At 46.4% G+C, this 13,433-nt stretch overlaps 1 protein-coding gene across 1 annotated transcript; it reads right to left on the bottom strand.

Moving 5' to 3' along the window:
• Nucleotides 1-1,500: 1,500 nt before the first annotated feature.
• BATF (basic leucine zipper ATF-like transcription factor) lies at nucleotides 1,501-13,266 on the bottom strand. The gene is made up of 3 exons (XM_068252204.1): nucleotides 12,459-13,266; nucleotides 7,935-8,039; nucleotides 1,501-3,621 (listed from the first exon to the last, which is right to left on the bottom strand). The coding sequence occupies exons 1-3, from the start codon at nucleotides 12,510-12,512 to the stop codon at nucleotides 3,448-3,450; spliced, it is 333 nt and encodes a 110-aa protein (XP_068108305.1). The 5' UTR covers nucleotides 12,513-13,266; the 3' UTR covers nucleotides 1,501-3,447.
• Nucleotides 13,267-13,433: the final 167 nt, after the last annotated feature.

Consider the following 13,433-nt stretch of genomic DNA (forward strand, 5'->3'; position numbering starts at 1 on the left):
CAGTGAGCAGTTACCAGGCAGCAGTGAGCAGTTACCAGGCAGCAGTGAGCAGTTACCAGGCAGCAGTGAGCAGTTGTGAGAGTTTGAGAGCCATTTCACTGCCTATTCACAGTCCATGGAAAAGAGGCCTTACCCTAGCAAGTCTGACATTGCAAATCTGGCCTAATTGGCTATTCATGAGGCAATGCTCATGCAAATACATGCACAAACCAATACCACAAAGCAGTCACCCTGCTACATTAGCACTATCCGGCTTAGTGCACACCAGAGCGGTTCGGCAGCATTTTGCGATCCACTTGCGGCTGCGGATACGCTTGGGTAATGTATTTCAATGGGCTGGTGCACACCAGAGCGGGAGGCGTTTTGCTGAAACGCATACTCCCGAGGTGAGGCATTTTTTGGATTGCGGAGGCGTTTCTGCCTCCAATGTAAAGTATAGGAAAAACGCAAACCGCTCTGAAAAACAGCAGTTCAGAGCGGTTTTGCAGGCGTTTTTGTTACAGAAGCTGTTCAGTAACAGCTTTACTGTAACAATATATGAAATCTACTACACCAAAAACGCTTTACAAAACCGCAAAATGCTAGGTGAAATGCTACAGAAAAATAAGAAAAAGCGTTTCAAAATCTGCTAGCATTTTGCGGATCTGCTAGCAGTTTTTGGTGTGCTCCAGGCCTCCAGGAGCGCCACGGGGAGGATTCCCAATGCCCCCTTTTTATACAACTGGGGGGACCGCAGGGTCCCAGGCTCTCTCACTGCCTGGAAACCACAGCGGCACCCCGGAGGGGGAGGCTGGGTGGCGTGGACGACCCCCCCAAGTGTGGCCAGCGCCGGGGAGAGCCGTCTGCACCCACCTCCCAATATTAAAAACAGGCACTTACCTTAACGTCCATTGCGTTCTGCTACATGCGCATTAATTTGGGGGCACCACATGAGAAAGGAGAGAAGCATGGGTCACCCCGAGCTTTAGAGCTCAGGGCTGGCTCACATTCAGCACTCCAGAGGGGGGGGGGGGGGGGGGAGGACAGGCGCACTCACTCCAGGGTTCACACCACCAGAGCAAGCCATCCACCACCTGCCTCCAAAGGATACAAACTGCACAAAATGCTTTCCATGAGAAAATTAATGCGCATGTAGCAGAACCCAATGGACGTTAAGGTAAGTGACTGTTTTTAATATTAGGAGGTGGGTGCGGACGGCTCTCCCCAGCGCTGGCCACGCTTGTGGGGGGGGGGGGGGGGGCGGCTGCGCCACCCTGCCTCCCACTCCGGGGTGCCGCTGTGGTTCCCAGGCAGCGAGAGAGCACTTTGCAGTATTGGTTTTTTGACCCTGCATAGTTTGGCATGCGAAAGCAAATGCATATTTGCATGAGCATTGCCTCATGAATAGCCAATTAGGCCGGATTTGCAAAGCCAGACTTGCTAGGGTTAAACTTGGTGTTTGAGCATGCATACATTTTCTCATGGAAAGCCTACTTCTTCTTGCTTCAAGGTTGAGGCACATACTCTATTAGATAGATGCGGCGTATGCTACGACGCGGGTTGGCTAGTATGTTATATTTGTTAAAGTGGATCCGAGATGAACTTTCACTCATTGCATAATTGTGTTCCTTTCCTATTGTTTATAAGGCATTCTTCAAGCCAAATACTTTTTTTGTTTTTATTTTAATACTCTAATTCCCTATAAACTAAACAAGCCTCGCCCACAGCATTTCAGAGAGCCTTGGCATTTTCAGACAGAAGCAAGGGCTCATGGGAGCACAGTCTGGGCAGGAGGAGGGGGAGGTATTACTAGCCAGAGATTTCAGAGGCAGAGGGGGGGGGAGAGGGGGGGATTAGGTTTTTTCACAGGCTGAGTGCTGAAGATGCAGATAAGCTTGCTGTGTGTAATGTTTGCAAACAACATGTCTGCTGTCATTGTATCACAAGAAGAAATAATCATATTCTGTTGATGCTGTTTGCAGCTAAACTTGCTGTGTAAACTTTAGAAAAGATATATAGACAAGTTACTTGGTATAGTTAGTTTTTTCATCTCGGATCCGCTTTAAGCAAAACAGGAAAACTAGCAAACCATTTATTTTGTAAAGTATAAACAAAAATAATTGATGTACATGTGTGAAAAAATGATCCATTCTGAATAGACAAAAGACAAGACAAATAACATTTATATCGTGATTTTCTCTTGGCGGACTCAAAGCTTCAGAGCTAAAGCCATTAGGACACGCTCTATAGGCAGTAGCAGTGTTGAGAGACTTGCCCAAGGTCTCCTCACTGAATAGGTAAAGCTTGCTAAACAGGCAGAGCAGAGATTTGAACCCTGGTCTCCTGTGTCAGAGGCAGAGCCCTTAACCATTACACGATCCATAGTGTAGGAATAGATTATTACACTGTGGGAGGGGACTGACAGGGCAGGTAATGGGCTGAGTGGTAAAGAATTAGTGGAGCAGGTGTGAGGGGGGTGGGGGCTGGGATTGGAGGTCCATGTATTGTTGGTTGATGGGAATCGTTTGGACAGGTGATGGGTGGTGGAGTGAGATTAGCTGGAGAAGTATTGTAGGAGGAGGATTGGCAGATCAGGTAACGGGCTGAGTGGTAAAGATAGGATTAGCGGGGCAGGTATAAGGGGTTGAAGTGCTAGGATTGGCAGTCTACAAATTGGGGGTGATGGAAATTGGTAGCACAATGAGATGAGAATTGGTGGTGTAATGAGATTTGCTGGAGAGTTATTGTAGGAGCAGGATTGGCAGAGCCGGTAATGGTCTGAATGTTAAGGATGGGATTAGCGGGGCAAGTATGAGGGGGGTGGGGTGCTGGGATTGGCAGTCCACATATTAGGGGGTGATGGGAATTGGTAGGACAATTGTTGGGTGGGGATTTGCTGGAGAGGCATCGGAGGAGTGAGATTGGCAGAGCAGGTATTTGGAGTGATTGGATAGTCAGTGTAGATGTTGTGAAATGTGATAGGATTAGCAGGGCAGGTATTGGGTGAAGGGGAAGAGATGGGATTGCAAGGGGGATATTGTCAGGGTAGGACTGGCAAGGCAGGTATTTACAAATTGGTATGAGTAGCTGGGCAGGAATAAGACAGATAATGGGGTTGGCAAGACAGGTACTGGGAAATTGGAGGGATTGGCAAGGTAGGCATTGAGAAGTTGGTGGGATTGGCAGGACAGCTATTGGTAAGGATAATGGGATTGGTAGCAAAGGTTGTGGGAAGTTGATGGGATTGGCAGGGGATCTATTGAGTAGACTCTGCCTTTTATGTGCAGCACATTCTTCACATAGATTGAAAGAGAAAGATGGAAGTTCTGCAGTGATTGGCAGGGTGGGACATTGCTCTTTGGTCCATGCATGAGGTTATCTTGATGATGTGGTTGTCTCCAGTTAACAATGATAGACAGATCTGTACAATGTCTGTTCAAGATGCCTCATACATTAGGAGATTGGTGATCAGAGGCGGGCGCTGTCAATGCTGAAAGTGGGGGGCACTGCCAGTTTTTGGGCTCCCAAGGCACAGGCGGCTTGATGGCTGCTGAGAACATAAGTCAGATATTTCAACTCTTCCCGTAAGAGGCGGATCTCCCTGCGCAGGGCGGAGTTCACACGCTCCAGGTTCTCACTCTCCTGCCAAACACAAGAAACATGTCATCCTACACAGAATACAGACCTGTAATTTATCACATTGCAGTATGTTGGCAAAGAGTCATAAGGTTGGGGCACTGACCCTGTGTGAGAAGCCTCAACTAGAAGCTACCAACCAATGTTAGAGAGGTGAGGCTTTCATCTAAGACATCAGTAGTGGTGACATATTGCTAACACAAGCTGAAAAGGAGTAGATTGTTGGAGGAATGTCCAATTGAAAAAGATGGAGGCAACATTTGATTCCATACAGGGCCAGCCTTTATATCCATTAACTTCTGTGACCAGCTTTCTGACTAGCTGGCCGTTTTCTGCTCATGGTCATCACTACAATCATTATGGATGATTTCAACATCCCAATTTATGCTAAAAACTGCTGCCATGAAACTTTCTCTCGCTACACCCTTGAAAGACCACCGCCAACCGGAAAAGGTCTGAATGGCAATACATATATAGATGTGTAGTCTAGGCACTGTGTACAGCTAGATGAACATATAAAGTTTACATCTGGTACATCATATTGGATAGAACAGGCTCACATTTAGATCTGTAAGCAGCACTTGCTTATTCCTCCTGAAGCTGAAAGCATTGTGCCCACCTCTTCAGCCTGGTTCCCTCCTCTGCCCCTCCCTCCCCTGCTCTCTCCCTGCCTGGATCAAATTACTTCTTTTTTCACAAACTGTAGTACAGAAAAGAGACAGGAAACCTGCTGCAGCCTATCTTATGTGTGTGTGCTATAATTTTCATTTCAGATGCCTGTCTGTGTAGATTAGATCACATGGACATGATGGGTGGAGTTATGACATCAATCCCCCAGCATCCTTTGCACCTCTGGTTTGGAAAGAAAAAAAAAGACCCCGGGCCCAATTTCACACTGTGGGCAGGATTTCAAGACCATATGTGGAATACGGACCCTGGAGGTGAGAAAATCACACTTTATCATGTATGAATTTATATATCTTGGCAACTTATTAGGTTTTAAGTACCCCTGACCCGGTTTTCCCCTCCCCTTAAACTTTTAATAGTATTTTACTATTGGTGCTGTGACTAAGTCACAGCACCATCCTCCTCCCTCCAGTACCCCCTGTGGACCCTGTTCTGCTCAGCCATCCTCTTCGACTGAAGCAGAATGTCGATTATGGGCGGGGAAGAAGTGACCGTTCTTCCTCCCTGCTGTGCATCCTTAAAGTGGACCTAAATTAAAAATACAAGATTTCAGAAATAAAATCTATTTTCTAAATTATAATAGTAAATAGCAGCCTTTTTTCAGCTGCATGATGACAAATATAAAATATTTTACATTTATTGGTGGAACCCCTCGCTTCCTTTAAAATTGCCGGGATTTTTCCGGCAAACTGGTGGAGTAGATGGTGTCCGGCGATGGAGGAATTGCTATTGGCTGCCCCCAGTATAACCCTAGCTATGAATAGAGAAGGGTGAAAAGCATGCACTGAAATGCTCATAGGCTTGAAGGAGTGTTTATTTATCTTTGTATGTGTCAGAGTGGTGCAACTAAATATTTTTAATTAAAAAAATGTTTGGTTTGGGTCCGCTTTAACTCTGCACCCTCCACCTGACGCTTTAGATCCGTATATGTTTTACTGCACACAGCATGCAGGGGAGCTTCCTCCCCGCTCATAATAGTTGCTAGAACGAGGCCACAGGGGGCGCTGGAGGGGGGATGATTGTGCTGTGTGCTGTGACGAAGCACCAGCAATAAAACGATTTTAAAAGAATTGAACACCAGGTCAGAGGTACTTTAAAGCAAACTGTAATGTATAATTTAGGCACCTCATGGTGGTCCTCAGCACAGGGATGGACAGACAACCTCTGCACCATTTTCTACTTTTCCACTTTCTGATCTCAATTTTCTTAGGTCCGCCTATAGAACTTACTCATCATCTCATCCCTACAACTCCAGCTCACATGCTGACACTGAAACATACACAAACGTGGCCCCAATCCCTCTCTGGTCCCCTCCAACCTCTACTCACTGTACCCTCCTCTGTCTTTGAGGGGGCGCTCATTACCATAATAAAATTAGCTCTACACTTGACTTGGTTGCTCAATTTTTCAACCATTGACCTAAATGGGGAAAGGTTTATTCAAACCATAAACTCCAATGTTTTGGAACATCAATGCATATATCATATTGCTAAACGCTCTGCAGCGAGTACATGGCCAGTTGGCAAGTGTAGTAGCAAGAAGGGCTGCTTCCGTTTTTTGAATGTGTATTCCTTGATAAAGGGACGCATTGAGGTTCCAAAACGTTTATGGTTTTCAAGAAACCTTTCTGCATCTTAAATTGGTGTACCGGCATCCATTGCATTATATTTGACTTCTTCGATGGACGTTGTACAGCTTGTAGTACTTGTAGCAGCCACAATACATTTCTGTTCAGCTACAAGCTGCTGCTGGGGTGACATAGTTATTAGTGGCTGTATTAGGAGACATTAGCAGAGCTGGAGATTTGTAGCAGGCTAGCAGCTACAATACATGTCTGTACTGCTACAAGCTACTGCTGTGGTGACAGTTATTAGCGGCTGTATTGGGTGACATTAGCAGAGCTGGAGATTTGTAGCAGTTACAATACATTTCTGTACAGCTACGAGCTGCTGCTGGGGTGACAGACTTCGACTCCTCAGTTTATGAAACCACAGACTCTGACACCAGGGCCCATATGCAATTCACTTTTTTCACGTGAGTTTTCTCCTAGGTGATACTTTTAAACTTGTCAATAAAATGCTTTTTAAGCCCCCAGAAAGCAAGAAAATACTCAACATAATTTTTATCTAACTTTTTCACTTACTTTTTGGTACTTTTTTGGTGAAAAGTGCTGAAAAACTTTTTTAAATCGAAGATGAAAAATTATCTCCCAGGAGAAAACTCAGGTGAAAAAGTGAATTGCATCTGGGGGCAGGTACCCAAAATTGCTCCGACTACAACTCCGGCTCCACAGCCTGGTTATTAGTGGCTGTGTCGGGTGACATTAGCAAAGCTAAATATTTGTAGCAGAGACTTGTAGAAGCTAAAATACGTCTGTTTTGGTCTTCTGGGGTAACAGTTATTAGGTGCTGTATTGGACAACATTAGCATAGCTGGAGATTTGTAGCAGCCAGAATGTCGCCATGGTTCCTGGCGCTCCTGTAGAAGCAGTCATAGGTTATGCCCACTTGTTTCCCATGCAGATAAAAATGAAGGCATCTTAGAAACATCTTAAAGTGAACCTGAAGTAAGAGTTATATGGAGGCTGCCATATTTATTTAAGTTTAAAGGACAACTGTAGTAAGAGTGATATGGAGGCTGTCATATTTATTTCCTTTAAAGCAATACCAGTTTCCTGGCCACCCTGCTGATCCTCTGTCTGTAATGCTGGGTACACACGATGCGTTTTTTCTATCTATCTAACACATAATTGTATGGTGTGTACCTAGCATAATAGTTTTAGCCACAGACCCTGCATGAAGCAGATTACAGGGGAACTGTAGTGAGAGGTATATGGAGGCTGCCACATTGATTTCCTTTTAAGCAATACCAGTTACATGGCAGCCCTGCTGAGCTATCTGCCTGCTGAATCACACCAGAAACAAGCATGCAGCTAATCTTGACAGATCTGACAAAAATGTCAGAAACCAAATCTGCTGCATGTTTGTTCAGGGGCTATGGCTGAAAGTATTAGAGGCAGATGATCAGCAGGATAGTCAGGCAACTGGTATTGCTTAAAAGGAAATCAATATGGCAGCCTATATATTCCTCTCACTACAATTCTCCTTTAAGGTTTTTCTGACATTATTGTCAAATCTGACATGGTTAGATAAGCATGCGGTGCATGGTTGTTTCTGGTGTTATTCAGACACTACTGCAGCCAAATAGATCATCAGGACTGCAGGGCAACTGGTATTTTTTAAAAGGAAATAAATATGGCAGCCTCCATATCCCTCTCACTACAGTTGTCCTTTAAGCAATACAAGTTGCCTGGCAATCCTGCTGATCTTCTGCCTCTAATACTTTCAGCCATAAACCCTGAACGAACATGCAGCAGATCAGTTGTTTCTGACATTGTCAGAAGTGACAAGATTAGCTGCATGCTTGTTTCTGGTGTTATTCATACACTACTGCAGCCAAACAGATCAGCAGAGCTGCCAAGCAACTGGTATTGTTTAAAAGAAAACAAATATGGCAGCATCCATAGCGCTCTCATTTCAGGTTTAATTTAATCAGCTCAAATTAGGGCTACGTCTATTGCACTCTAACACAAATGTCAGGGTGCAGAGGCCCTGATAGAAGAGGGCACTCACCACATGCAAAGTGTCAGCTTTCTGGGTCTGACGTTGGCGGCTTTTCTGGGCTGCAATGCGGTTCTTCTCTCTCCTCTGAACTTTCTTCTGGCCATCTGAGGAGTCCTGAATGGCAAATCAAAGACATCAACCACAGAGCACAGCAGCAAGACACACAAAGGAGGATACCCTCAGAGCACAGCAGCATGACACACACAGGAGAAGAAAGTGGGAAATCACTAGATTGATGGAAGATCTGTGGAAAATCAATGGGATCTGTGAAAGGATAGAAGATCTGCTAGGACACTACAGTATTTAACAAAAGTAAGAAAAGCTCTCAAATTTTCAGAAACATTTTATTACATCTTTTTAAGGGACAACACTGAAAAGATGGCTTTTTGATACAATGTAAAGAAGTCAGTGTACAGCCTGTATAACAGTATAAATTTGCTGTATCATCAAAATAACTCAACATGCAGCCATTAATGTCTAAACCGGTGGCAACTGTTTAGTGAGTACACCCCTGAGTGAAGAATGGGGTCATGTTACTTGTTAGTGTTACAAGGTCACAGGTGTGAAGAGGGCAGGTGTGTTAAATATGGTGTTATCGCTCTCACACTCTCTCATACTGGTCACTGGAAGTTCAACATGGCACCTCACGGGCGAACTTTGTGAGGATTGTAAAAAATAAAAAAATTTAAAAAAAAAAAAAGAATTGTTGCTCTACATAGAGCTGGCCTAGACTATAAGAAGATTGCCAACACCCTGAAACTAAGCTGCAGCACGGTGGCCAATATACAGCAGTTTCAGGGCTGGTTCACACGGACGGCAGGTGGCGTTGGGGCGACCGGAAAGCAGCGTCGTCCTGTAATGCCTGGTTCGGGGGCAGTGGTACGGCGATCGTTGGCTTCCCGTCGCGATCGGCGTTTCTCGTCCCTGCAAGGGGACATGAAGCCGCGCAGGCTAGCCGACCCTGGACGTCGCATGCGGCTTCTAGGGCCGGGCCAAAAAGACACGTTAAATCGGGATCGAAACGTCGCGTTTGTGCAATTGCCGGTAACCGTGCAATGCTAAACGCTCCCATTCTCTTGAATGGGAGCGTTTAGCCGACGAGTTCAGAACGTGAACGTGTGAACCAGCCCTAACAGAAAGACAGTTTAAACTCAGAATAGGCCTTGCCATAGTCAACCAAAGACAATAGCCTCAATTCATGCTCATCTCCTGTCTTTAATAACATTTCTGAGCCATTTCTAGTGTTATCACCATGGAGATAAGGCATGTAGTATTCACTAAACAATTTACCTCAGGCAAACCTAAACTTAACTCTTCTGTCTTTAAGTTAAGGAGAGATCTCTAAACTTAAAGTTTTAATCTTTAAAATAACTAAAGAATTCTAAAGTTAAAGACTTTTAAAAAAGTAAATGAACTGCATGTGAAAATAACTACAGAGGAGGCAACTTAACTCAGACTGAGAGATGAGTGATGAGGCCGTTTTTTTACTTACTCTGGGCTTCCACGAGCCCCATAAGCACGGATGCGTCCCGCGCCGTCCTCTTGCTGTCTCCCATTCAGCCGCAGTGAGCCCCTTTAACGCGCTCAGTCGAAGCCAGTCTGCGTCTTCTGCGCACGCGTAGTAGACCCAGACTGATGTCACTAAAGGTGCGTACACACGCACTACATCCGGCAACGACTGGTCCGTCAGACCCTCCCGCTGGGCGGACGTTCAGCCGATAGTAGTGCGTGTGTACGCGCGATCGGTGGACTAATAAGGCCGTTTCTGAACGATCCGCTCAGCGTACACACACATTACTGTCGGCTGTACGTCCGCCCAGCGGGAGGGTCTGACGGACCAGTCGTTGCCGGATGTAGTGCATGTGTATCCACCATTACTTTAGAATTCTGTAGTTATTTTAGGGTTTGAAACATTAACTTAGAGATCTCACCGTATCTTAACCACTTGAGGACCCACCCTTTACCCCCCCTTAAGGACCAGCGCTGTGCTGAGTGATCTGTGCTGGGTGGGCTCTGCAGCCCCCAGCACAGATCATGTAGCAGGCAGAGAGATCAGATCACCCCCCTTTTTTCCCCACTAGGGGGATGATGTGCTGGGGGGGTCCGATCTCTCATGCCTGCATGTGGCTGGCGGGGGGGGGGGGCAGCTCAAAGCCCCCCTCCGCGGCGAAATTCCCCCCTCCCTCTCCTACCTGCTCCCCCCCCCCCCCCCCCGGAGATCAGGGCTGCACAGGACGCTATCCGTCCTGTGCAGCCAGTGACGGGACGTCCCCTGTCACATGGCGGCGATCCCCGGCCGCTGATTGGCCGGGGATCGCCGATCTGCCTTACGGCGCTGCTGCGCAGCAGCGCCGTACAAATGTAAACAAAGCGGATTATTTCCGCTTGTGTTTACATTTAGCCTGCGAGCCGCCATCGGCGGCCCGCAGGCTATTCACGGAGCCCCCCGCCGTGAATTGACAGGAAGCAGCCGCTCGCCCGAGCGGCTGCTTCCTGATTAATCAGCCTGCAGCTGGCGACGCAATACTGCGTCGCTGGTCCTGCAGCTGCCACTTTGCCGACGCGCGGTATGAGTGCGCGGTCGGCAAGTGGTTAAAGACAGAAGTTTACTACATGCCTTATCACGATGGTGATAACACTAGAAAAAGCTCAGAAACATTATTAAGGCTCGTACATACGTCAGATTTTTCTAAACGACCGGTCGTTTGGACGTCAAATCGGGCGTGTGTACAGTCAGTGGTTCAGCTGAAATCCAGTCTTATCAGCTGAACGGATGACCGTACACACGCCCGATTTGACGTTCAATCGACCAGACGCTCAAACGTCCAAATGACCGGTCGTTTGCAAAAATCCGACGTGTATGTACCTTAAAAGACAGTAGATAAGCTTAGTGAACTGAAGCCATGTGGTGGTAAGTTTTCTGTTGCCTTATTATCACCAGCATGATCTTAGTGAATTGTGGCCATTGAGTGCACATGCTCAGTGTTCTATCCAGAGGTTGTCTGTTGCAAATAGACATAGGAGTGCTGCAGTATTGCTGCAGAAGATGAAGGGGTGTGTGTGCATGAGTGTGTGGTTAGCCTGTTAGTGCTCAGACCATACATCACACACTACATCAAATTGGTCTGCATGGCTGTCGTCCCAGAAGGAAGACTCTTCTAATGATGATTAACAAGTAAGCCTACAAACCCAAAACAAATGTATTTGGGTCAGATGGTGTCAAGCAAGTGAGGCGGCAACAAGGTGAGGAGTACAAAGTCAAATGTGTCTTGCCTACAGTCAAGCATGGTGGTGGGAGTGTCATGGTTTAGGGCTCCATGAATGCTACCGGCACTGAGGAGCTACAGTTCATTGAGGGAACTATGAATGCCAACATGTACTGTAGAGGAGCACGACGCCCTACCTTCTGAAACCAGGCCGCAGAGCAGTATTCCAACATGATATTGACCCCAAACACACCTCCGATATGACTACTGCCTTGCTAAAGAAACTGAGGGTGAAGGTGCTGGACTGGCCAAGCATGTCTCCAGATGTAACCCCTATTGAGCATCTTCAAACGAAAGGTGGAGGAGCGCAAGGTCTCTAACATCCACCAGCTTCATCATGGAGGAGTGGAAGAGGATTCCAGTGGCAACCTGCGAAGCTCTAATGATCTTAATGCCCGAGTAAGCTAAGGCAGTGCCGAAAAAAAATGGTGGACACACAGAGTATTGACACACTGGCAGAATTTTGACATTTATCACTTAGCGGTGTACTCACTTTTGTTGCCAGCGGGTTAAGCTCAACACACACCATACAATCTTGGTTGTACAGATTTACCAAATCTATGTAGTATACGGGCCAACAGATTGAAAATACTTGAATGCTTGATTGGATAAGCTCTTATACTACATGAAAGTGGTAAGATTGAACAACCAAGATTGTATGGTGTGTGTTGAGCCTTAGACATTAAAGGCTGTGCATACAAGCTGTATACTGACTATATTGTATTAAAATGTCATCTCTTTAGTGTAGCACCATGAAAAGATAAAACATTTACAAAAATGTGAGAGGTGTACTGACTTTTGTGACATACTGTATATGGGATCTGCCAGAATGGAAAATCTACCAGGGTTCTATATGGAAGGATCACCATGCAGCAGGGGCGGGATCTTCCAGCATGTGTTTAGGTCTGGTGATGGGAGATGTCAGGGATCAATCACGGCTAATCCAGCGCAGGAGACTTGGGCGCAGCCGGCGCCACCATAGGCTTTAATAGGAATTGCGGCTATAACAGCGCACAGGGAGTAACTTCGCCATCGTCAGAAGACGGAGCTGAAGTTACTTTTAAAACACAATAATTCGGCTTCCAACAATTGCTGGAAGCCGAATTATTTCATTCCCCACCATCCATGGCGGCCTGGAGGGGGAATAGTATTTAACATGGCCAGAAACTTGTGCAACAGCAGGATCAGCCATATACCGGCTGTATCCTGCGCCAATTTTTTCTCGTAACCCACCCCCCCCCCCTTTCATTCCAGCTGGTGGTAGTACCTGTGTGTGACTGGCGGGGGAGCTGCTGCTGCTGCTGTCAGAGTCTGGCTGCATGCTGTGTTTTCTTGCCTCTGATCTCAGTGTCACCCTCTTCGATTTCAGTATGGCTTCTCTCCTAGAATCCCAGTATCTGTGGGTCCTCTTTCTCTCAATATCTGCTGTTCTCTGCCTCTCGGTATTGGTAGCCCTCTGTCTCTCAGTATCTGTGGTTCTCCTCTGTCTTTTTGTATCTGTGGACCTCTGTCGCTCAGTATCTGTGGACCTCTGTCTCTCAGTACCTGTGGATCTCCTCTGTCTTTCAGTATCTGTGGACCTCTGTCTCTCTGGTCCTCCTCTGTCCTTCAGTATCTGTGGACCTCTGTCTCTCTGGTTCTCCTCTGTCCTTCAGTATCTCTGGTCCTCTTTCCCTCGGTATCTGTTGTACTCTTGGTAGCCGTAGCCTTCTATCTGTATCTGTTGCTCAGCATCTCTCAGCATCTGAATTCCTGTATCTAGGTATATCTTGATATGTCTCATCTTTCGTGTTGGGGTCACACGCATGTCCCCTCCCATGACGCTGTCACCTTTCCGTGTGGTTTTGGTGTCTGGGGATAGGAGAAAAACAAGTGCGAACTTTCACAGTATGATAACCGAAGGCCCAGGAAAGCCCCCAGGGTGGGGGTGGGGAAAGACAGGAAGCCCGTGACGTCACCTCTCTTTCCACCCAGCACGTGTCTCTTCTCACCACACTTTCCTCTCACATCTCATACGTCACAAAGTCTAGTTGACAAGACTGAAAAGGAAAAATACATTAAAAAAAAAACTGAAAATCTACTCTGGTCTTCTGAAACACTCCGAGGTTCAGCTGTCTAAAGACTAATAACAATGATACAAATTTATTATCTTCTAAAACATGTCCAGACCTTCATGGAGAGACCATTTCTCTGCAAAAGAGATGCACAGTTTGGGGGGGGATTGTTACGACCTCACCACAGG

This window comes from Hyperolius riggenbachi, chromosome 9 (genome assembly GCF_040937935.1).
Source record: "Hyperolius riggenbachi isolate aHypRig1 chromosome 9, aHypRig1.pri, whole genome shotgun sequence".
NCBI classification, from domain to species: Eukaryota; Metazoa; Chordata; class Amphibia; order Anura; family Hyperoliidae; genus Hyperolius; species Hyperolius riggenbachi.